At 36.0% G+C, this 23,162-nt stretch overlaps 1 protein-coding gene across 1 annotated transcript in view; it reads right to left on the bottom strand.

Moving 5' to 3' along the window:
• LOC129239035 (phospholipid-transporting ATPase ABCA3) overlaps positions 1-22,742 on the bottom strand; it is a 62,474-nt gene extending 39,732 nt beyond the window's left edge. Inside the window, exons 1-3 of the mRNA XM_054874305.1 lie at positions 22,251-22,742; positions 6,410-6,779; positions 4,951-5,010 (exon numbers count right to left, since the gene is read on the bottom strand). Coding sequence (XP_054730280.1) covers positions 4,951-5,010; positions 6,410-6,639 — 290 coding nt within the window. The 5' untranslated portion in view covers positions 6,640-6,779; positions 22,251-22,742. The remainder of the gene's footprint in view (positions 1-4,950; positions 5,011-6,409; positions 6,780-22,250) is intronic.
• Between the last annotated feature and the right edge of the window lie 420 nt (positions 22,743-23,162).

Below are 23,162 nucleotides of genomic sequence, written 5' to 3'. Positions count from 1 at the left end.
CCCGCACGACACTAACCACCTCTTCACATGCCCCATCAAACCCACTCATCTAACACCTCTCTCCCTCTGGACCCAACCCGTCGAAACTGTCAGTTTCCTGGGCCTACCGTTAGATGAGCTAGACGAAGACGACCGGTAATTACACTACACTGACAGGGCGAAGATACTGCTACAACAACAACAACAACTTAATTCGGAATTGTCTCAGGAATTAAGTGCAACTAATGAGAATTGGCAACTAGACTTAATTCTCATAATTTAAGCGAATTAGGGAACTTTCCGATGGCAACATTGCCGAAAAATTATATTTAATATCTATTGTCAATGAAAAAAATGAAATTTTTAAAGAGAAGAACAAGAAAGGCTGAAAACAATCATTGCAGCATTAAAGTTCTTGAACAATATGATGAGCCCAACAGGAGTAAGTATTTCATATGATTTTCGTTTTATTTCTAAGTTTAAAAATACCTTACAAACAGAAAAAAACGTTCATCGTTTACTGACAAAACTATTCAACAAACAAATCAGCTGTTCACTAATTCGCGCAACAAGCGTTTGTCACACTGGATTTTTAATCAGAATTAGCTGCGCCGGTAGTCCCGATTAACGCTGTCGCCTGTCTAGGCTATAAGAATTAATTTAACTTCAAACTTGTAAGTGCAAAGACCAAAAAGAAGGGAGTTTCGGAGAGATACTCTTACAAGACTGACCATTACTCGCAACGGAGGTAAGTTTGAAAAAGACGAGACTATTTAAAATGTTTACACAACGTCCTGGGAAGCCACGGACATGGACATGTATCGCAAGAGAAAAGGAACTACTGAAAGCTCATAGCGAAAAGTCAAGAAAACCTGATCGATATATTTGATCACCCTTCCTTCTGAATGTATCCCAAATTTGATTTTAATTGTGAAGTGCTGCTTTGACGGTAGTTCGGGCCATTCAGCTTATAAACAGAGATCAATTGAAATGTTTGATGACCAAAACCTCTTCATAACTTCACTAGTACCTATAGAATTGTACACAAATATGTCTAATACAACAGAGAAAATAATCGTTTGGAAAAATGATCGCCCATCATCTTCCCGAACTTGCGTGCCTATTAGACTTCAGTTCATAAAAGAGAGTTCGATAGTTTCTTTGAAAGAAAGGGATTGGGTACAAAGTCAAATAGATAATTTAACACCAAGTAAAATTAAACTTAATGAATTAAATATATCAATTTCGCATAAAATGGTAGATGGCAAAGTATGCAATGCTCTTACCCACACATCATCATCTCAAAAATGCAACGTATGTGGGTCAACGCCAATAATGATGAACAAAATCGAAGAATCAATTCTTAAGGAAACCGATCCATCTACATTTCAGTTTGGCTTGTCCACTTTACATGCATGGATAAGATTTTTCGAATGTTTACTACACATAACATATCGATTAGAGTTCAAAAAATGGCAGGCTAGAAGTCTAGAAGAAAAAAATAGTTTAAAAAATAAAAAGACTTGGACAGATGTCCAAAAGTCGAATGGGATTATTGGTGGATATTCCTAAAACAGGTGGTAGTGGAACGACAAATGATAGGAACACGGCTCGCAGGTTTTTTAATGCTCCTGAAGTATCATCAGAAATTACTGGAATTGATATTCATTTAATCAAGCTATTTTACAAACATTACCGTCTGGTCTTGATATTAATATTGAAGCATTTCAAAAATATGCCCTTGATTCTGCTAAACTATTTGTCCAACTATATGATTGGTATTACATGCCGGCTTCCGTGCACAAAATATTAATTCATGGGAGTTTAATTATTAAAAATGCTTTGCTGCCTATTGGCCAACTCTCCGAAGAGGCTCAGGAAACACGCAATAAGGATTTGAAAAATTTTAGACAAAACAATACACGAAAAATGTCGAGAACTGACACAATGACAGATTTATTAAATGCTTTGCTTTGTTCATCAGATGTAGTTATAATATCAAAAACTAAGGTTCCGAAAAACAAGCCAAAACCATTTTCAAAAAAGGTTCTTGCGCTTTTAAATTTGAAAAATGATCCAGCCTCAGAAAACAGCTCATCAGAAACCGAGGATTCTGAATCATAAAAAAGAAATTAAAAATGAAAAACAAAAAAACAACTAAATATCCAAAAAAAAATTTAAAAACTAAAACAAACAAAAAGTTTTAAAATTAAAAATAAAAAAAAATTAAAAATTAAAAATAAAAAAAAATTAAAAAATTAAAAAAAAAATTAAAAAAAAAAATTTAAAAAAATCTAAAAACAAACAAAAAAATGAGGAGAGAATAACCTTACCGTAAACCTCCACGTGGTACTCTCTGGGGTCGTGAAAAATGTAAAAATGAACTCACCAGCTAATTACGGAAGTAAAAATGTATTTATAGTATTCAATGAATTTAAAATTTGCTAAAACTAAGGTCAGAATCGTCATCACTGATCCTTAAAACCCCTAAATATATATTTTCAGCTTAATTAAATGAGTTTTTGAATTTTGTCCGCCAACGCCTTCTGGTCGGACCACTGTGCACTGTGTAGATTAACGAATAAGAAACCCATCATTAGGCAAATCAAACGCAGAAAGTGGCAATGGATAGCTCACACGTGGAGAAAACACCAGATAGGATCACGAGAATGGTACAGAATAAGGCTGTTCGAAAATCATCAAGTACAGTTAAAAGCTGTCACAATCCAATTATTTAGATTAATGGGTTCATAATTAATATCTCATCTTTAGGAAGGAAGTATTTGGGTACTTCTGAGAGTAGTAAACTCATTGAGGTGTAGTCCCAGCGTGTTGGTAACACTATACTCTTACATATGGTATTCCTACGCTTAATGAATTAAACGAAGTATTAAAAACAAATGTGTATACCACAACCGTTAAAAAAAAACATATACTACTGTGGGCAAAAAGTAAGGTGAATTTATTTGTCAAACTTCGTGGGATTAAAATTTCGCTCTAGTTATTTTTTTCATGAGTTGGCAGCACTGTTAATAACATCTGGGCCCACTTTCATGTGAATGTCATTATCAGTAATATATTTACGCTTGTGTTTACCAAACGACCAAGAGTGCATTTTTCGATTTTTACAATGCCTGATTTGATTGAGCAGAGAAGTGCCATCAAATTTTGTTTGCGGAATGAAATTTCGGCTGCGGAAACGTTTAGCATGTTGCAGAAGGCATTTGGTGATTCGACCATGTCGCAGAAAAATGTTTATAAGTGGTACAAAGACTTCAAAGAGGGTCGAGAACGTGTTGATGACTTGGAGCGCTCCGGGCGACCATCGACGTCAACAGATGACCAACACGTCAATAAAGTGAAGGAGTTAGTGCTCAAAAATCGTCGGTTGACTGTTAAAGACCTTACTGATATGATCGGAATATAAGAAGGATCTGTGAAAACCATTTTGAAAGACCATTTAGGCCTACGAAAAGTCAAATCTCGTTTGGTACCGAAAACTCTCAATTTCTTGGAAAAAAGTCGTCGCGTTGATGTGTGTGAAACAATGCTTTCAGACTATCAGGACAAGCTCAAATGCATCATTACGGGAGATGAGACTTGGATTTATGCTTACGACCCTGAAACAACCGACCAATCAAGCGAATATCGTGCTAAAGGCGAGTCCAGACCGAAAAGAGCACGTCAAAGTCGTTCAAAAATAAAGGTCATGATGCCATTTTTTCCCCATTTCGTGGTGTGGTGCACTACGAATTCCTCCCACCTGGCCAAACTGTTAATAAGGAATATTATTTGAGCGTTATGCGTCGTTTACGTGAAGCAATTCGTCTAAAAAGACCAGAATTATGGGCCAACAACTCTTGGTTTTTGCATCACGATAATGCACCGTCTCACACTGCACTCGTTCTTCGTGACCATTTCGCCAAAAATTCCACACATATCGTTCCGCAACCACTGTATTCGCCTGATTTGGGTCCGTGTGACTTCTGGCTATTCCCAAAACTCAAGAGACCACTCCGGGAACGCGTTTCGAGTCGATTGAGGAGATCAAAGCTGAATCGAAGAAGGTGCTGATGGCTATACCGGAAATGGACTATTTGGCATGTTTCGGGGATTGGAAAAATCGTTGGTATAAGTGTATTTCATCGAGGGGTGATTATTTTGAAGGGGATGAAATTGATTTACAAGAATAAATAAAGATTTTTCATTTTAAAACCAAATGCACCTTACTTTTTGCCCACAGTAGTATATATATAATAGGCGAGTACACCCTTTTTGGATGTTTGACCGAGCTCCTCCTTCTATTTGTGGTGTGCATCTTGATGTTATTTCACAAATGGAGAGACCTACAGTTTCAAGCCGACTCCGAACGGCAGATATTTTTATGAAGAACTGTTTCATGGCAGGTATGCCATTGCCTGCCGAGGGGTGACCGCTATTAGAAAAATGTGTCTTTTTTTTTTTTAATTTTTGGTGTTTCACCGAGATTCGAACCTACATTCTCTCTGCGAGTTCCGAATGGTAGTCACGCACCAACCCATTCGGCTACGGCGGCCGACGTAGGCATACACAAATTTGCAACTGGAAGAATGCTGTGCGCTACATATTTCTAAGCCATCTGACGTTGATCGAGCAACAATTTCTTTTGCTAAATTTGTATTACAGACGCTAGAATTTTCAGAATGAAGATCTTTTCCCTTGCAGAAGACCTCAAGATTTTGTACCCAAATGTGTTATTTTTACTTTGTGTGAAAATTATTCTAAGAGTAACTGTAACATATACGGTATGTACGTCTATATAAAGTGTCTTAGTTTTGTGTATAGGTTAGGATGGAATTACTGCAAAATGTTAGTTTTGGTGCAAACTTAAGAGTTTGTTCTAGTGTACATCATTTACTCAGTGTAGTTAGTGCATTTTTGCCAATTGGGAATGAAAAATCATATTTTTTTACACTGTATTTCATCATTTACCTGTCCCCCTTGAATAAACCGATCATTTGTTTCACTCTTCTAGCTGTTGCTAGCTCCTCTCTGTAGAAATTATGGAAACAGTGAAATATATAAAAATAAATCGAAACAATGAAATATAATCAATAAAAATATAAGCATAAAGAAAACGAAACGAATTCCTAAATACGAGTTTGGTTAGTCACTGGCCTAAAATTCATTAGTGGTATGCAGCCTTAGTTCACGAAAAAAGGCGTACCAGATTTACTGTACTATTCTACACTTCACTAGAAATTTTGTAACCGTCAAATGGAACTCAGCTTACTTTCTTTGTCAGGGCAGAGTATGACGTCAAAAGTATGACGACATGACCAGAAAATCATCTTTTATCTTTCTCTTCGTATCACGTAATCTTCTATAGTTGATTCATGATTGCTCATTTTAAGTGGCATCTTGACACTTTCAATTTATGCGATAAGACCTGTGAAGTTTGAAATTCCGATTACGTTCCAGGACAACATAAAAATAATGGGAGTCCACTACCAAAACGGTGCGTTTGTGAAAACCACATTTTAAATATAATATTTTCGGTTGTTATAATATGAAGCTCGGAATAAAAAAGCTAAAAAAATCGAAAATCAAATTTTGAATCTAATGGCCCGGTGCAAGACGTAAAAGCACCAGCGCACTTTCGTGCCGGTCGTTCAATTAAAAATGTCGCCGCGGTAAGATAAAGTATTGAGTATCAAAATTTGGTATTACCGTCAACGGATTTTCAAATGAAGGTATGTTAAGAACGTTTTTTGGCCAATTTTGGTGTACTGTTTAACATGGTGTAACGTGACACGGAGCCAACGAAACAATTAATTTATTGTAAACGGGAAGAAAATGTTCGCGATAGTCGATCGATTTAACGATTTAATTATTCATAAATTTAAAACCTTCTACTCAACATGCAGATATGTTTTTAATAAACAGATAATGAGTTTCCATTCAAAATATGTATTTAACCTAAATTTAGATAACTATCTAAAAGCAACTTTCTTTGCAAAAAGCTTTTACCTATCATATCTCAAGCTTTATTCTTATGAAATTTGAATATCTAATTAAGTTCACGATTTTAATCGGTTTTTTTGTACTCGTAGTATCAAGATATAATATATTTTTGACCATAGAAATACATTTTTCATATAACTATTAATTTTCGTCTGCATTCTACCGATTAGCAATAGTCCCTTGAGTACGATTTACGTCGTAGGGCGCCCAAAAATTTTGATATTTTTGAGTGCCGATGGAAGACAAGACAATAGAAAAAGCACTTGTAATTGTATATTAAGCCAATACTCGTACACAAAGCAAATTATTATAAAAGTACTATTTCAAAACCACGTAAGATCGAAATACTACACTAGCAGTGCGTACTGTGATAAAAAAACAAAAAAAAGCATACATAGATTCACAATAGATAAATTTCAAAGCTCACTTGAATATATCCAAATTAGAAATATTTAATGGCGGGTAGGTGGTTACACCCATCGTCTCCACCTCCACCAGGATTCGCACCAATACAAGCAGTAAAGAGAAAACGGCGGGCAACACCAACTCTACGCTCAGTTCTAGCTTGTGATTCCATTGTAAAATCCAGTTTTTCCACAACAACAATTTGAATTTTTCCCAATTACTAACTTTCATATTGCTACCGGAAGCATCCATTGTGTACAGTTATTTCGAAGTGGTTGCTGGCGTGTGACTTCTGTTTGTGACACTTGTAGTTAGAACCGAGGCAATAAATGCAGTAATGCGCGATGAGTCCTTTGAATATTTCGAAGAAATGTTCGCTTCAAATAATTAATCTGAAAATAAATAAAAAAAATTTGCAAAAAAAATGGTTAGAAAATTTTACACACACTAATGCATCTATATATATAAAAATGAAATGATGTTCGTTTGTACGCATTTTTTTGGGCCAATACGAGGCCAATTTTATTCGTTCTTTTTTCATATTATAGGGATCCACTAGGGGAAGGTTTTTGGCAAAAAAAAATTTTTTTTTAATATTTTCTTCATATAAAAAAAAGAAAAAATCAAAATATTGTACAAATTGTGTTTTTAATGAAAATTGCCGCAGAACTTGCTCGATTCTTAGATTAAGTTTCGAATTAACATTAATTTTATGTGTACAACTTTTTTTGAATAAATACATATATGAATTTTTCGTTATTATGAAACGATTTGTGTCGTGTTGCTAAGTTGTAAATTTTTTTCGACGGAGAGTAAACATAAACACAGAGGTTTGTACGCTCTTTATGAAGAGAAATGCTTTAGTACACATACACGAACGCCGAACTACTGATTTGTGTTTTGTGTGCAGTTCATTTGTGAGAGCAACAAGTGTGTTGACCAAGGATAATAGATTTACCAAGGTTTGCCAGACAAGAAACAGTTATTCGGCTCTCAGAGAATTTGACAGAAGTTGTTTTTGGGTTTACGTCAAACGAGATATACATTTTGTAAGAACAAAGAAAATGTTTAAACGGTTTGTTTACGAATACCGCACACCAGAGCACACCACTTTATACCTTTCCCCATGTGATGTGGCAGAAAAAATTTGTTTTTTTTTTTGTTTTTGCAGTTTCAAGCAGACCTGGTAAATCTATAGGCCTTGTGTGTTGACAGTTTTCTTTGGGTATTCACATCGATAGGATAACAATAGAATACATTGTTCCCGGATTGATACGAATTGAAAAAAATAACATTACATTTTCCGAATGGCAGATTTAAATAAAGTTGTGGATTTATTTACCGAAGAGGATGAACACATGGATACACAAAATTCAGATAACTCCAACGATATGAGCGTGTTTGAAGACATGGGAATTCAGATCGATGAGGACAATGTGATTGTTGTTTCCGACGAAAATTCAACGAACAACGAGTCAAAGACGGAAATTGTTCATCACGAAACGAAAACACAATCCAAAGTTCTCAATCGAGAACTGGAACGTGAATACCATTATGATTGTAATGAACTAAACACATTTGTATTTTTTAATTTTTAATTTAACGAAATTGAAGGACCCATGTTGCTGTTGGTGATACAATCATGAATAATGTTAGCCATGGAACTGGTGGATTGTTTTTCTTGGATGCTCCTGGGGGAACAGGAAAGACCTTTTTGATTTCATTGATATTAGCAACAATTCGATCAGATAATAACGTTGCATTGGCACTCGCTATTTCCGGAATTGCGGCTACATTACTGGAAGGCGGTCGCACAGCGCATTCTGCATTAAAGTTGCCTTTGAATATGCAGGTAAATGAAACACCAACATGTAATGTTTCGAAAACATCTGGAATGGCAAAAGTTCTTAAAGTATGTAAGCTCATCGTATGGGATGAGTGTACTATGGCACACAAGAAACCATTGGAAGCACTTGATAGAACTTTGAAGGATCTACGAGGAAGCCAAACAGTCTTTGGAGGTGCCATGATTTTAATGGCTGGAGATTTCAGGCAAACCTTACCAGTGATCCCAAAATCTACGGCTGCAGATGAAATCAATGCATGCTTAAAATCATCGTATTTATGGAGACATGTAAACACGCTTACACTTGCTACAAACGTAAGTGTTCCACTACAGAACGATCCGTCAGCAGCTGAATTTTCACACCAATTTCTGTAAATCGGAAATGGCCAAATGTCTGTCGATCCAACAGGAAGGATTACATTGCCTAACAATTTCTGTACTTTTGCACAGTCAAAAGAGGCATTGATACAGAGTGTATTTCCAAACATAGTTCAACATTACAAAAACCATGATTGGCTCAGCGAAAGAGCAATTTTAGCTGGGAAAAATAAGGACGTCAATGATATAAATGCAGCTACATATTTTGGATCAAATACCTGGTGACATAGTTGCATATAAGTAAGTCAATGGACACTATTACTGATCAAGATGATGTCGTAAATTATCCAACTGAATTCTTAAACTCACTCGATTTGCCAAGCCTACCACCTCATAATTTACGATTAAAATTTGGAGCACCGATTATTATGCTGCGCAACATTAATGTGCCACGACTTTGCAACGGTACCAGACTCGCTGTGAAGAAGCTAATGGGTAACGTTATCGAAGTAACAATTTTGAAAGGGAAGTACAAAGGAGAAGACGTTTTGATACCCAGAATTCCTCTGATTCCGACGGATTTACCATTCGATTTCGAACGTTTGCAGTTCCCTATTCGCCTTGCCTTCGCTATGACAATTAATAAGACGCAAGGACAGTCTCTACAAATGTGCGGTATTAATTTAGAATACCCAATACGTTGTCTACCAAAAAGTGTTACAATAAAGTTCGTATGAAATCGTATCAAAGAATTTGCTTTGTTTCGTATTAATTTTATTCTCTTTCAGCAAATCATTGAATTTATCGCCTAGCGAAGCGGGCGAGGGTACGCTAGTATATTTATAAAGATATTTAACTTTATAAAATTAGAAATAAGTTCGGATTTCGAAAAATTGTTAAATTTGTATTATTTATTAATCGGGGCCGTTGAAAAAAGTTGTTACACTTCACGAATTTTGACGCATATAAATTTCAAAAAAATAAAAATATAAGTGCCATCCCAGTAGGCACGGTGGCGATTGTCGTTTTGTAAATAGAATTTAGTTAGTGCTGGGGTCAATCATCATCGTAGTGTGACATTATAGATTGCAAAATACGAGCTAGGAATCTGTCCGGTCACAATCAATTTTTGTTTTAAGTCGACTCCGAACGGCAGATATTTTTCATCTGGAGCTTTTTCATAGCAGAATTAGAAGAAACTTTTTCTTCATTTTGGTGTTTGGGGCGCCGAGATTCGGACCTATGTACTCCGAATGGTAGTCACGTACTAAGCAAGAGAGATCGTTTAGTCTTTTGTAACACATCACTGTTTTTTTTAACTTAACTATATATAAGAAATTGCCAACATCACAAGAAATACTCGTAGTACCCAAATTTCAAACTTTTGTAAATCGATATCCCCGCCCAATAATACGAGTACGCTCTTGGGGGCCAGAAAATTGGATATCAAACATTGGTTTACACAGACGATGCAATCAGAACGCAATCAATATTAAAATACATAAGAGGAAGTGAACCTGGTCGGACAAACTCTGAAAAAACCAACGCAAGAAATACCAACGATGGCCTTGGAACAGAACCCTTATAGGCGAAGCGGACGACCCAAAGGATCCTGGCGACGCAGCCTTCACGAGGAATTATCTAGCAAGAATCTCACCTAGATGCAATCTAAACAAACAGCTAATGATAAAACCAAAAGGAAATCGTTAACTTCGGCGCTTAAGCAAACAAGAATATACTACTTATAACGGGTGATTTTTTAGCTATTATCTTTTTAAACAGTTGGTTTAAACAGCTGACGCACGTTTCGTGTTTTGTTTCACTGTCAAACATCTTTAGTTTGGTCTATAATTTAATCATGAATCGTCTTACAAACGAACAACGCTTGCAAGTCATTGAATTTTATTATAAAAATGCGTGTTCTGTTAAGACGGTTTATCGCGCGCTTCTTCCATTTTATGGTCAGTTAAATGAACATTTTATTTCACGTTCGGGACCTGTCAATTGGCCACCCAAATCGTGCGATATAACGCCTTTAGATTATTTTTTGTGGGGCTATGTTAAAGCTCATGTCTATTCAGACACGCCTGCTTCAATTAATGGAGGACAACATTAAAGCATTTATATGTGAGATACCGGCCGAAACATTGGAAAGAGTATACCAAAATTGGACTAAGGGGATGGACCATTTGAAGGGCAGTAGCGGTCAACATTTGCATGGAGTAATCTTCAAATATTAAATTATATGGACTGTACTATCGATTTAAATAAAAATTTCATGCATTTTTCTGAATTTTACGTGTGCTTTTTGGAAAAACTTTCCTATAGCTCTTAAAAAATCACCCTTATATAAATAAACTGTATGCCAATTTTGAAAAAAAATAGATTGACTTCTTCACTTTAAATAATTTTAATGAAAATCAGGGAAAATATGGCCGTTTACAGGTATCTGTCCCCTTAATGGCTACGCAGAATTGCCGTATTTGGGCTGAAAAGCAACCCGAAGCCATTCAAAAAACAGGATTTGAATTGAAACAAGAATTGATCACCCTTTACTCATGACATTTAGCTAGGCTCTAATCTCTCCATACTGACAAAACTTGGTCAAGCATAAGTGAAAGTTTGCGAAAGTTTGTGACCGAGCGCACATCAATCACGCACATCTGGGTCGTACTCGTATCGGTAGTACTTTTCGTTTAATGAGTAGTGATGTATAACATGTAAGATTATGAAGGATAAACAAGATTTATTAATTCTATAAATAAATACAGTATAAACTTAGTATGGTTCCGTGCTGTAGTGGCATTGCTAGTAGACATACGATCGGAATGGTAAAAAAGCTTTAGTGTCTGAGAGTAGGCATGCGGTCGCAAAGGTTTAATAAAAAATATCAAAATATCAACTTTCAATAGGAATTTTGCCACTCTCTTTCCAACTAAGGAAGAATGGAATAAGGGATTCTCTCTAAACAACTTCGACACTACAGTCTATACGGATGGAAGTAAAATGGGCTGCGGTGTTGGAGCTGGTGTCTTCCAGGCGGAAGTACTGGCGATTGGGGAAGCTTGCAGGCTACTAATCGCAGATTTCTCTTTTAAGGGTAATATCGCTACTCTCTCGGATAGCCAAGCTGCAATCCAGGCACTGGGTTCGGCCACAAAAACCTCCAAAGTGGTGGAACAAAGTAGGAATAGCCTCACCATCTTGAGTGAAAACCATAAAGTTACCTTAATCTGGGTCCCGGGACATCGGAACATTGAAGGTAACGAAAAAGCAGATGAACTGGCAAGAGGGGGATCTGCCATGAATAACGCTCTTGCAGAATCGGTACTCACACCATTAGGTGCAGTCAAGAGCACAATTTCCCAAAAATACCTCCGAATCGCTGACTGTAGGTGGAAAGTCCAGACGAAATGCAAAATTAGCAGAACGTTATGGCCCACCTACAACCTCAAGCAATCGTCGGCATTAATAAGAATGAAACGACGGGATGCTTGGAGACTAACGGCAGTCATAACTGGCTTTTGGTCTATCGGAGAACAAGCAGCCAAAATGGGTATCCCTCACAATACATACTGTCACAGTTGTAAACAACCGGAGAAAAAGGAGACAATCTTCCATTTCCTCTGTGAATGCCCTGCCCTATGGAAGGACAGACTGTTAACCCTGGGCCAACCGCTGTTCGAGAATCTCGAACAACTATCTGGCTTAGACGTTAACAACCTAATAAGGTTCCTTAACCGCACAGACTGGATATAGTTATGCTGTAAAAAACCGTTAAACAAGTTGGCAACGAGGATGTGGCAACAAAATGGCGCGAAAGCGCTAGTTGGATTCTGGAAGAATCACCACTTTAACCAACCAACCCAACCATCAAAACACAATATCTGCTAATGCAACTGTAACTCATCATGAACGAATGTAAAGATAGACCATCTCATATGCACCTGACTAGTTTTGTTTAGAGGGGAAAAAGGTTGCTGCATAAAGCTGACAAACCTACGTCTATCATCACTCTATGGATTTAATGGAATAGATGTTTAAGTGTCAAAGGTTAGGCTGAATTATAAGATGGATATTTCATTTAATTTTCTGTTCTTTTCAGGTTGAATAGCGAGTAGTAATACATATAAACCAAACGACATGTTCTAGCGCTAACTGGAGCCATAAAACACTCGCCACCATATTTTCATAAAATGTGTCAAGTCACACAACTCAAGCAATTTCACGTGAGATACCCATGGTAAGACTGAATACAGTACTACATATTTACAATCACATGTACGCACATACATCAACATGCATAACCAATGAAGCAAAACGAAACGCTATACAACTTTGAACTTGTCGAATATGTATACTCGTTAATTATTTATGGCGAACGACTTTTATCAAGTCCATCACAAATGTAGGTGCATTTTCTTCAGGTGCAAGTTCACAAATAAACACCATTTCATTGGACTAGTATTTTTGTAGTATATTCGGGTGGGTCAATATATTTTAGAGATAAAATTTTTTTTATTACGAATAGGCTATATCAATTTAATAAAAAATAGGAAAGCCTCGTAACAGGTAAGAAGTAAGTACAGGGTGCTCTATATAGTGTTGTTTTAGCATACGTTATATCAACAGTGATAGCTCTTTCCCGTTGGAAATCTTGACTGAAAGTTAGTCTCGTATCTGCGCGGAACGAAATGAATCGCTTTACGCTTGAACAATATTGGAAAACATTGCAAACCTATTTCCAAAGTCGCAGCCAATGCATCCTCAGAAAGTTTGGCGCGGATTTTGAAGCGGTGGCACCATTGGTTAATTTTTCTTTTTTAATGTTACTGTGAGAAGTGATTTTTTGTGGGAAAAAATTGAAGATATGAATTTAAACTATCTGCCACAGAGCCCATGCCACAATCGATCTTTTACCCACCACGTTCGGTAATTGTGTTATCACGTGACTTGTCGCTGTTAATTTTTTTAGTGGGTCGCACAGTGCGGCCGATTCCCGAAAAGCTGGCCAAAACTCAAAAAATTAAGTAATTGATTCAAAATTTCTTACTCGGGGGTTGTCGGGGTCGCTGATTACGAATTTGATCTTAAAATTTTGAAAATCCACCCCCTTCCACCCCTATTGGCCACCCCCTCACGTGAAATAGCGTATATTCAAGAACATAATCAAGATGCATGTTAATTTATATGTTTTCGGGGTCGCTGATTACGAATTTGATCTTAAAATTTTGAAAATCCACCCCCTTCCACCCCTATTGGCCACCCCCTCACGTGAAATAGCGTATATTCAAGAACATAATCAAGATGCATGTTAATTTATATGTTTTCGGGGTCGCTGATTACGAATTTGATCTTAAAATTTTGAAAATCCACCCCCTTTTGAAAACTCAAATTTTATAAAAAAAATTGCAAAAAATGTATCTACGTATTGCTGCAGCTAAAAATTTTGTGTCGAGGTATTGATATGTACTAAAGATTTCTCGCATTTTACTAACCTTCCGAAGATGATTTCATTTGGTTTTGTTCAATTTATTCCATTACAAAATCTTTCAAATGTGTACAACTTTCACTATTCATCGACAGTAATACGATGCTCAAACGAAGGCCACGTTGCGACTGAAAATACAGAGGATACTTAGGGTACAGGACGTTGCTATGAACGGTTTTCACTACTCAAGGCATTACTGTAGCCAACCCAAAGACAAAAAAAACTCTATCTAGAAACTTTTTTTTTTTACTTTTGGCCAGCTTTTTGGGAATCGGCCGCACTGTGGGTCGCCGTGAAGGACCGATGTTATGCGCACAATACCTTAACTAATCAGGCCCTAATCAAGCAAATATCGAGCGAGCCATTCTTGAGCCAATGTAGAAATAAGCTTAATTCTGTTGGAAGACGGATAAGCTTGTACTTATATGAGTTCCAGGGCATCGCGTTCTTCAAGGACATGATGCCGATTGCCGATGAATTGGCCAATTGCCATCAGCGGTTACCACAAGGGACCGGAGCCAATAAACGAAATGAATTCGACAGGAATAATGAATTGGATCAGCGATTATATATATATGTATGCAATTTATATAAAGAGCGATGGTCCGGTCTAGAACGCTGCAGGACTGCAAAGTGTTTTGTGACAAGCCAAACAGAAAACTGTCGAACTTTCTTCTAAAACTTGGTACAAAAGACGTTCGGTTGATGGTCGTTATTATTACAGGACACAACCCATGGGGTCAGCATATGACCACCATTGGAATCATTGAGGACCCGATTTGCCTGTCTTGCTTGGAGGAGCCGGATAGCACTGAGCATTTTCTCTGTGAGTGTCCTGCCTTTGCTAGAGCAAGACTACGAATTTTGGCCTCCGGTGTGATGTGAATGAGTAAAATTCGTTCTCTCAAACCGGAGTATATTTTCAGATTTGCCAAAGAATCTGGAAAACTCTCATAGAACAAGCTATCTCTGTCTCCGCCTATCTCTTTCTCTCTGGCACTTCTCTTCTCTCCTCATTGACTATCAACCCTTTTACTTTGCGGAGCTTCGAATACAAGAGCTTTTTAGACTGTTTTCAATATCTTGTCACAATATCATTTTTCAATATCATGGCATGATTATAAATAATTGGCATGCATATGTACGTATTTGAATGAATATAGGTACATACGAGTACTTACATAATTGGCGCTTACACTCTTTTTGGGTGTTTGGCAGAGCTCCTCCTATTTGTGGTGTGCGTCTTGATGTTGTTCCACAAATGGAGGGACCTACAGTTTTAAGCCGACTCCGAACGGCAGATATTTTTTATGAGGAGCTTTTTCATGACAGAAATACACTCGGAGGCTTGTCATTGCCTGACGAGGGGCGACCGATATTATTTCATATTATTATCATTCGATGTTTCATGCACGGAGATTCGAATTCCTCCGAATTCCGAATGGTAGTCACGTACCAATCCAATCGGCTACGGCGGCCGAATGAATATGCTCATATGTGTTTATGTAGAACACAAATTTATGTAAATACTAGCATTTCCCAGTGGGCTTCACACCACCATACATAAAATGTGTTTTTTATATCACAAGAAATTTTTCATATTAAGTTTTTTTTATAGAACTCGTAAAATGTTTAAACAGTTGAATTAGTTGATTTTTTTCATTCAACATACTTTCTAAAGATGTCACAATAGCCTTTTCTGTACTTTTTTAAAATTTGATTGTGGTGGTCACCTATATACAGGTAAGGTGAAAGAGCCGATAAAAACTTGTAATTAAACTTTGATTCTTTAATTTCCATTTCAATATTTTACGCTAAATAAATTATGCTAAAATATTATAAATAAAGTTAAAAATGTTTCTCCAGTTCCTTGAATGCTCCAGTTTTTATTATATTTTCGTCCAAAATTAATATTAACATAATACACTTACAACCACAACAGTACAACAGAAACGCTCATAAGCGGCTGTGTATTTGTTGTTGTTTTTCCCATACAGGCATTTCGTATGAGAGGAAACCATTACTCACATAAAATGTCATAACTCAGGAACGGCTGAACCAATTTCAATCAAACTTCACACAAACCACCTCCTCAAAGATAGAAAAGAACTCTAAAATTTTTGTGTCAAGCGGTTTGGCGGTTCTTGAGTTATAAGATTACCAAGGAAATGTAACTTCTTTATATATATATAGATTATTTACAAGCCTATAAAATAATATAAATAAAAAATATAAAATAACTTAGTGAAGCTTACAAATTAATCGCCAATGGATGTGCGTAAAGAAATATTTTTTTCTGTTTAGTTTTTAAGAACTCTTTTTGTATATTTTCCGACGATTACATCCGCTCGGTACTATTAACAAATACACGACATGGCTACATGGCTATTAAACAGAAACTACTTTGTTAGTTATCGGAAAGTGCAAAACTAGCGAATAAGCATGCAAATATAAGTATAACATACATATGTACACAGGTGTATGTTATATTACTTATACACATATATTATAGTATGTACTCGTACGAGGGGTGCCTTTTATATGTCGGGATTAGAGAACAAAAACAAATTTTAATCATCGAAAATCACTTTATTGTTTTTCAAAATATTCTCCATGAAGATCTATACACTTTTGCATGCGTTTGAACCAATTGTCGAAGCACTTTTGCCACTCTGAATGAGGTACCTCCAAAACATGCATTCTGAATGCCGCAACCGCTTCTTCAGGTGTCGAAAAACGTTGACCTTTGACCTCTCAGTTTGTTTTTTACGTACGGGAATAAAAAGAAGTCATTCGGTGCCAAGTCAGGACTATACGGCGGATGACCCATTAATTCGATGTTTTGGGTGCTCAAAAATGCAGTTGTTTGAGCCGATGTGTGAGAGCTCGCATTGTCCTGGTGAAGAGTGATCCGTCTTTGGCGATTGGTTTTCTTAATTTCTTGGAAGACAACTGGCAAACAAATGGTTGTGTACCACTCAGAATTTACTGTTCTGCGTTGTTCTAGTGGTACGGTTGCGGCATGTCCAGTTTTTCCGAAAAAAACAGGCGACCATTTGCTTGGAAGTACTTCGTGCGCGAACAACTTTTGTTGGATTTGGCTCATCTTGAAACACCTATACAGTCGACTGCTGTTTACTTTCGGGCTCATACGCGTAAATCCATGATTCATCACCTGTCACGATGTCATAGACGTGTTTCGAAGCCCCGCGATCGTATTTTTTGAGCATTTCCTTCGACCAATCGACACGAGCCTTTTTTTGAGCGATTGACAAATTGTGTGGGATCCAACGCGAACAAATTTTTTTGACAGTCAAATGTTTATGCAATATTGAATGTATGTTGGTCCCACTAATGCCTAAGATTATCTCAATCTCACGATAGGTCACATTACGATCTTGCAATATCAGTTCGCGCACAGCATCAATGGTTTTCGGAACAACAACTGATTTTGGACGACCTTCACGAAATTCGTCTTGGAATGAGCTACGACCACGATTGAATTCACCTCCTTGATGGTGCTTCATCGCCGAAAAATGAATTAAGTTCATCCATGTAATGTTCCTGAGTTAATCCACGTCGAAAGTTGTAAAAAATAATCGCACGAAAATGTTCACGATTTAATTCCATTTTTGGACCGAGATGAATCTTTTAAGTTACTGTAAACAACACAAATAGCGCTGGTATTTCAAAACGTTGTGAGTACGTAAAAACCAAAAAATGTCAAACTTTGCGGTACAGCTGTCAGTTGCCAGATTGCAATAGCAGGGTTGCCAAATCCCGAAATATAAAAGGCTCCCCTCGTATGTTAATCGTTTTCGCCACATTGACCCTACACTTTATTCTATTAAATGTAATCGTCTAATACTCTGATAACGATTATGGCCATTGATAAACCAGGACGATAAGATATATGTACATTCTCGTATATTGTGCTTAATTGTGGATAAGCACGACTAGACCATATTTATTGCATCCTATCCCGCCATGCACTCGTTCCCAAGGATATTATAATTTTTTTTAACCTAGCGGTTGTACGAGTATGTAACAGCTTAAACAAATCGAGATACGTAGAAATAGACATATATAGGGGTTTTCAGTAAGAGCGCTTCAACTTTTGAACTTTTTTTAATAAAACATAAACGGTTTGACTTTTTTAACTAATTTTTTTTTTTATTATCGAGTTTGAACATATACATTTAAGTATGAAATTCGATTTCTTTTGCATGACCACCGCGTGCACGTTTTACGAAGTCCAATCGTTGAACCCAATTTTCGACAACTCTTTTGCATAAATCGGCCGAAATTCCAGCAATTTCGCGTTCAATATTGGCTCTGAGCTCACAAATCGTCGCCGGCTTGTTACTGTAGACCAATGACTTCACATAACCCCAAAACGGGACGGCTTGTTAAATGGACCGTAAAATGGCCGTAATGCTCTTAAAGTAGCAGCAACAGAACGATTATTTTCATAAAAAATTTGCACGATTTGCAATCGTTGCTCAAGTGTGTAGCGTTCCATGATGAAATGTATACTAATGAAGTTTACAAATGACAAGCGAAAAATAAAAAAAATATTGCGTCGTTCGCCCTCCCTATCGGAAAAAAGTTGAAGCGCACCTATTAAATAACCCTATATATACAAAAATGCTTAGATTGATGAAAGGAGTTGATTTAGCCAATATCAGTGTGTCCGTCCGAAAGTGTGTCCGCAAAAGTTAGTTTATTTCTTAATTTTCCAAAACAAACAAAAACGTGATATCTCTGTTATAACTGATGCGAAATTACTAAAATTTGGACAAATAAAAGAAATATGACGCAAGTAAAACTTTGGAAAATGGGTGGTACAATGCTGACTTTTTGGTAAAAGCGTGTATCCGACTTCATAAAGCTCGCTCAAACTTGGTAGGCATATTATACCCCACCCCATTTAGCCACGACTTAATTATTATTGATTAATGAAATTAAATTTTTGCCCGTCCGTCATCTGTCTATCTCAGCCAGCCCAAATAAGCTTTTACTAAAATGCGGGCGGGTATATAAAGTTCGGTCCGGATCGAATTTATCCTTTCGCTTTTCTATACAAATATCAATTCACAGATTTGTCTTTATTTGGAAGATATGAGTTTTAAATTTGAATTCAGCATATAAAAATACCCGGTTACCATGAAGCTAATCGTTCTATTAATGAATAATGTTATATTAAATAAATATACAGTATGCAAAGTTCGTATTAGTACACCCTCTTACAAATAAAAATACCACGTATATTTTCAAATTTACTTTAAAGCAATTGATTTCAATCGTAGTGCGGTATTGTATAATTCATAAAAAAATAGAATAGTAACAAAAACTCCGAAACATTTGCATAGAATTGAAAAAAATAGCTTTAGTAGCAGTGTAGCTATTTCTACTGCAGGCAAAATTCGTATTAGTACACTTAGGATGCGTTGAATTTGTAAACAATTTGTTGGCATTTACCGTTATTTTCGAAACGATTGTGTTAAACATTCAATGTTTAACCTTGGGCAGTTGCGTTTTAGTAGCCATTTGTTGAAGTTCGCGGAGTTAGTTTGCAATGTCGCCTAAAGTAAGTGAATTATCAAACGAAACTAGGAGATTAATAATAAATATGAACAAAAACGGAAAGTCTTTACACGAAATTGCGAGAACATTGCAGAAAAGTGTGTCTACAATACAAAACGTAGTCAAAATTTATAGAGACAGTGGAAGGATTGACAAAAAGCTTCGAAATGTGAACAGGGCAAAGCTTGGACAGAGGCACAAGACTTATTTGAAACGCCTTATCAGGAAAGGTCCCACCGTCAGTGGAGTTTCACTAGCTGCAGAACTAGAAAAATACTTTGCTATCAAAGTTACACCTCAAACAGTGCGCAATTATGTAAAAGAATTGAGATTTAGAAGCAGAACTGCGGTTAGAAAACCGTATGTAAGCTCAGTCAATAGAAGAAAGCGTGTTATGTTCGCCAGGCAATATTTAAACAAAAATATGCGGTTTTGGAAAAGGGTAATTTTTTCGGACGAGTGTAAATTTAATATAAAAATGTCCGATGGACGCATAAAAATTTGGAGGGAGTGTAATACTAGCCTTCAAAAACGAAATCTGCAGCCTTCTTTCAAGCACGGTGGTGGTTCTCTGATGGTATGGGGATGTGTCGGCGCAAACGGAGTAGGAAAGTTGCATTTTATTGATGGAATTATGACTGCGAGGCAATATATTGATATTTTAAAAAAGAATCTACGCAAAAGTGCCAAAAAATTGGGTTGCAAAAAAAAATGTATATTCCAACAAGATAACGACCCTAAGCACACGGCGTTGGATATAAGGTTATGGATCCTTTATAACTGTCCAAATTATCTCAAAACACCACCACAAAGCCCGGATATTAATCCCATAGAAAATTTATGGTCGATTTTCAAAAAGCAACTGAAACATCATCAAATAAGGAACCGAGAACATTTAAAAAAAAGTCCTCAAATCAGAGTGGAAGAAGATTTCTCCAAATCTCACAAAAAATTGGTGGAATCTATGCCGAAGAGATTGTCTGCTATTCTAAGGCCACGAGGGTATCCTACAAAATATTAATTTTCCGAACTATCTTTTATTCACTCTTTAAATCATGTGTACTAATACGAATTTTGTTTCTGTAAAAAGTGATAATTTTTTTCTTTCCATTTTTTTTTTTTTTGCAATTCAATACTATTTGTGAGTGGTTTTGTTATTTGGCCTTATTTTAGTTAATTATCTATAAAATAAAACGGTTTCAAGCATTTGTTTTAAAATTAATTTGAAAATATACGTGGTTTTTTTATTTATAAGGGGGTGTACTAATACGAATTTTGCATACTGTAAATAATTGCCGCGTGCACTTTTGTTAGGTATTTAGCCGAACTCCTCCTCCTATTTGGGGCATGCGTCTTGATGTTGTTCCACAAATGGAGAGACCTACAGTTTTATGCCGACTCCGAACGGCGAATGGTTTTTATTATGAGCTTTTTCACGGCAGAAATACACTCGGAGGTTTGCCATTGCCTGCGAGGCGCAAACGCTATTAGAAAAAACTTTTTATATTTTTTAATGTTCATGCACGGAGATTCGAACCAATGCACTCCCGCGAATGGGTTGTTGTTATTTGTTTTATATATGCAATACAATTTTTTTTTGTATTTCATTGTCAAACTAATGAAAATTCGTGATTTGATCTAATATATTTACAAACTGTATTCAAAATTATTATACGAAATTAATTAAAATGGAATCCCGAAATTAGTACTGAAATTTTTGGCCTAATTTAAAATATCCTGAAATTCCAGTATACATACAGAAAACTCTCAATTACATGAGTAGAAGTTATCGATTATCACAAATTTCGCAAACCCGGTACTACATTAAATATACAAAAATTTCGCTGCTGATGCTTTCCATTTCAATTATCAGTAGCTAAAATGAGTTGTTTTTGAATAATGAATTTTTGAGTAAAAAACCTGTTTCGCAAAAACCTGTTTTTTGCAAAATAAAAAATTTTCAAATACTTTTTTGCAATTGTTTCCGCATAAAGTCGCTCGTGTAAGTAATGACGATCATTTTGAACCCAAAATTATTAAAATCGGTTCATTTTTGACTAAGTTATGAGCATTTAAAAAAAAAATTTCTTATATAATTAAAAAAAAATCGATTTTGAGCCGAAAAACAAAATTGCCGATAACTTTTGAAAAAAAAATTTTTCGGGCGAACAAAAAAATACGTGTCTCAGTATTTTGACCAGAGAGCAACATATTTGAGTTACATCGAAATCGAAGAACATGACCCGAATAGACCGGTTGAATTGAAACGGAAAGCATCTGCTGAAAATTTAGGGATACGGCAGATTCTATAATTTACTTTCGAGTGAGTTTTATTGAAATTTCATAGCAATTGTATTGAAATTCACTCAAAAGCCAATTACACAACCTGCCCATTAGTCAAATAGAGTCAAAATAAAGACTTGAATCTTGATTGTTCATGCATTTTTTCCTAATAAAGAAAGGAAGATATGTATGCATCTTTATTTGTATCCTATTTTTCTAAGTATTAGAAATTTAAGCGAATAAACTAGTTCGAAAACAGAAAACGTAGTCGTGTTCACATAGCGATATGCGGTATGTGAAAAGGCGCCACGAGTATCATAATAATTACTTACTCATTACCTTTTTTCTTCTCTCCTTCCAGGACTCTGCTTCTATCTTTGCCTGCTGATTTTAGTCCTATGTATAAGCAGGATTCAATGTATACTCGTAAGCAAATCAATAAACACAATATGCAATTAAATCGGTGAACAATTTACGATCACTGGAACGGTAGACATCCACTAGTTAAATTATATTTTTGAAGCTCGAATTGCCTCCTATTTATTTATAATTTAAGCCAATTCAGCAATATTTGTACGCAACTGACACTTTTGTGTTTGTTTTCCTTTTTATTTTCTTTTCTTGTTTTCGTTTTAGTAACAAAAATAAATACGACAGTCTGGCAAATAAAAAATAAATATCAACGTACTCAAAAAAAAAAGAACGATGAAAGAAGAACGGTGCTTATAATAAACAAAAATCCGGCCACAAAACTAGTGTTACCCTAGTATGTATAAAACTATGAACTGGTTATTTAATAGCGTAAATCTATTAATTTAAATATATGTATGTATATACATACATATATCTCTTTTTAATATTTTATTGAACACTTGTACTTGTTGTTATTACTCAGTTATATTTATAAAATTATATTTGTGGCATAAAGCCAGAAAATTACACGACCGGTCATCACCACACTCGGAAGCGCACTAAAATATTTTCCAAGCACAAGTTCCAACCAAAGCGGTCATCAAAGTGAAGGAAATCTGATGTCATTCAGAAAATCATATACTTAGCTACATACGTTTATATACATATAACCGTAGCTAAGTCTGTATGTATACCATATGCGCAAGAATGATAGATATTCTCTCCATCATATGCATTTATGTTGGTAAAATGGAGAGAAATCAAATCTAGAACGTTAGGAAGAGACATATTCAAGGTCGGCTAAGAGAGAAACCGTGGTAAATGAGAGTATACCCACAT

This window comes from Anastrepha obliqua, chromosome 2 (genome assembly GCF_027943255.1).
Source record: "Anastrepha obliqua isolate idAnaObli1 chromosome 2, idAnaObli1_1.0, whole genome shotgun sequence".
NCBI classification, from domain to species: domain Eukaryota; kingdom Metazoa; phylum Arthropoda; class Insecta; order Diptera; family Tephritidae; genus Anastrepha; species Anastrepha obliqua.
Note: the sequence above shows the minus strand (reverse complement) of the source record. Positions and strands in the feature narration are given on the sequence as shown.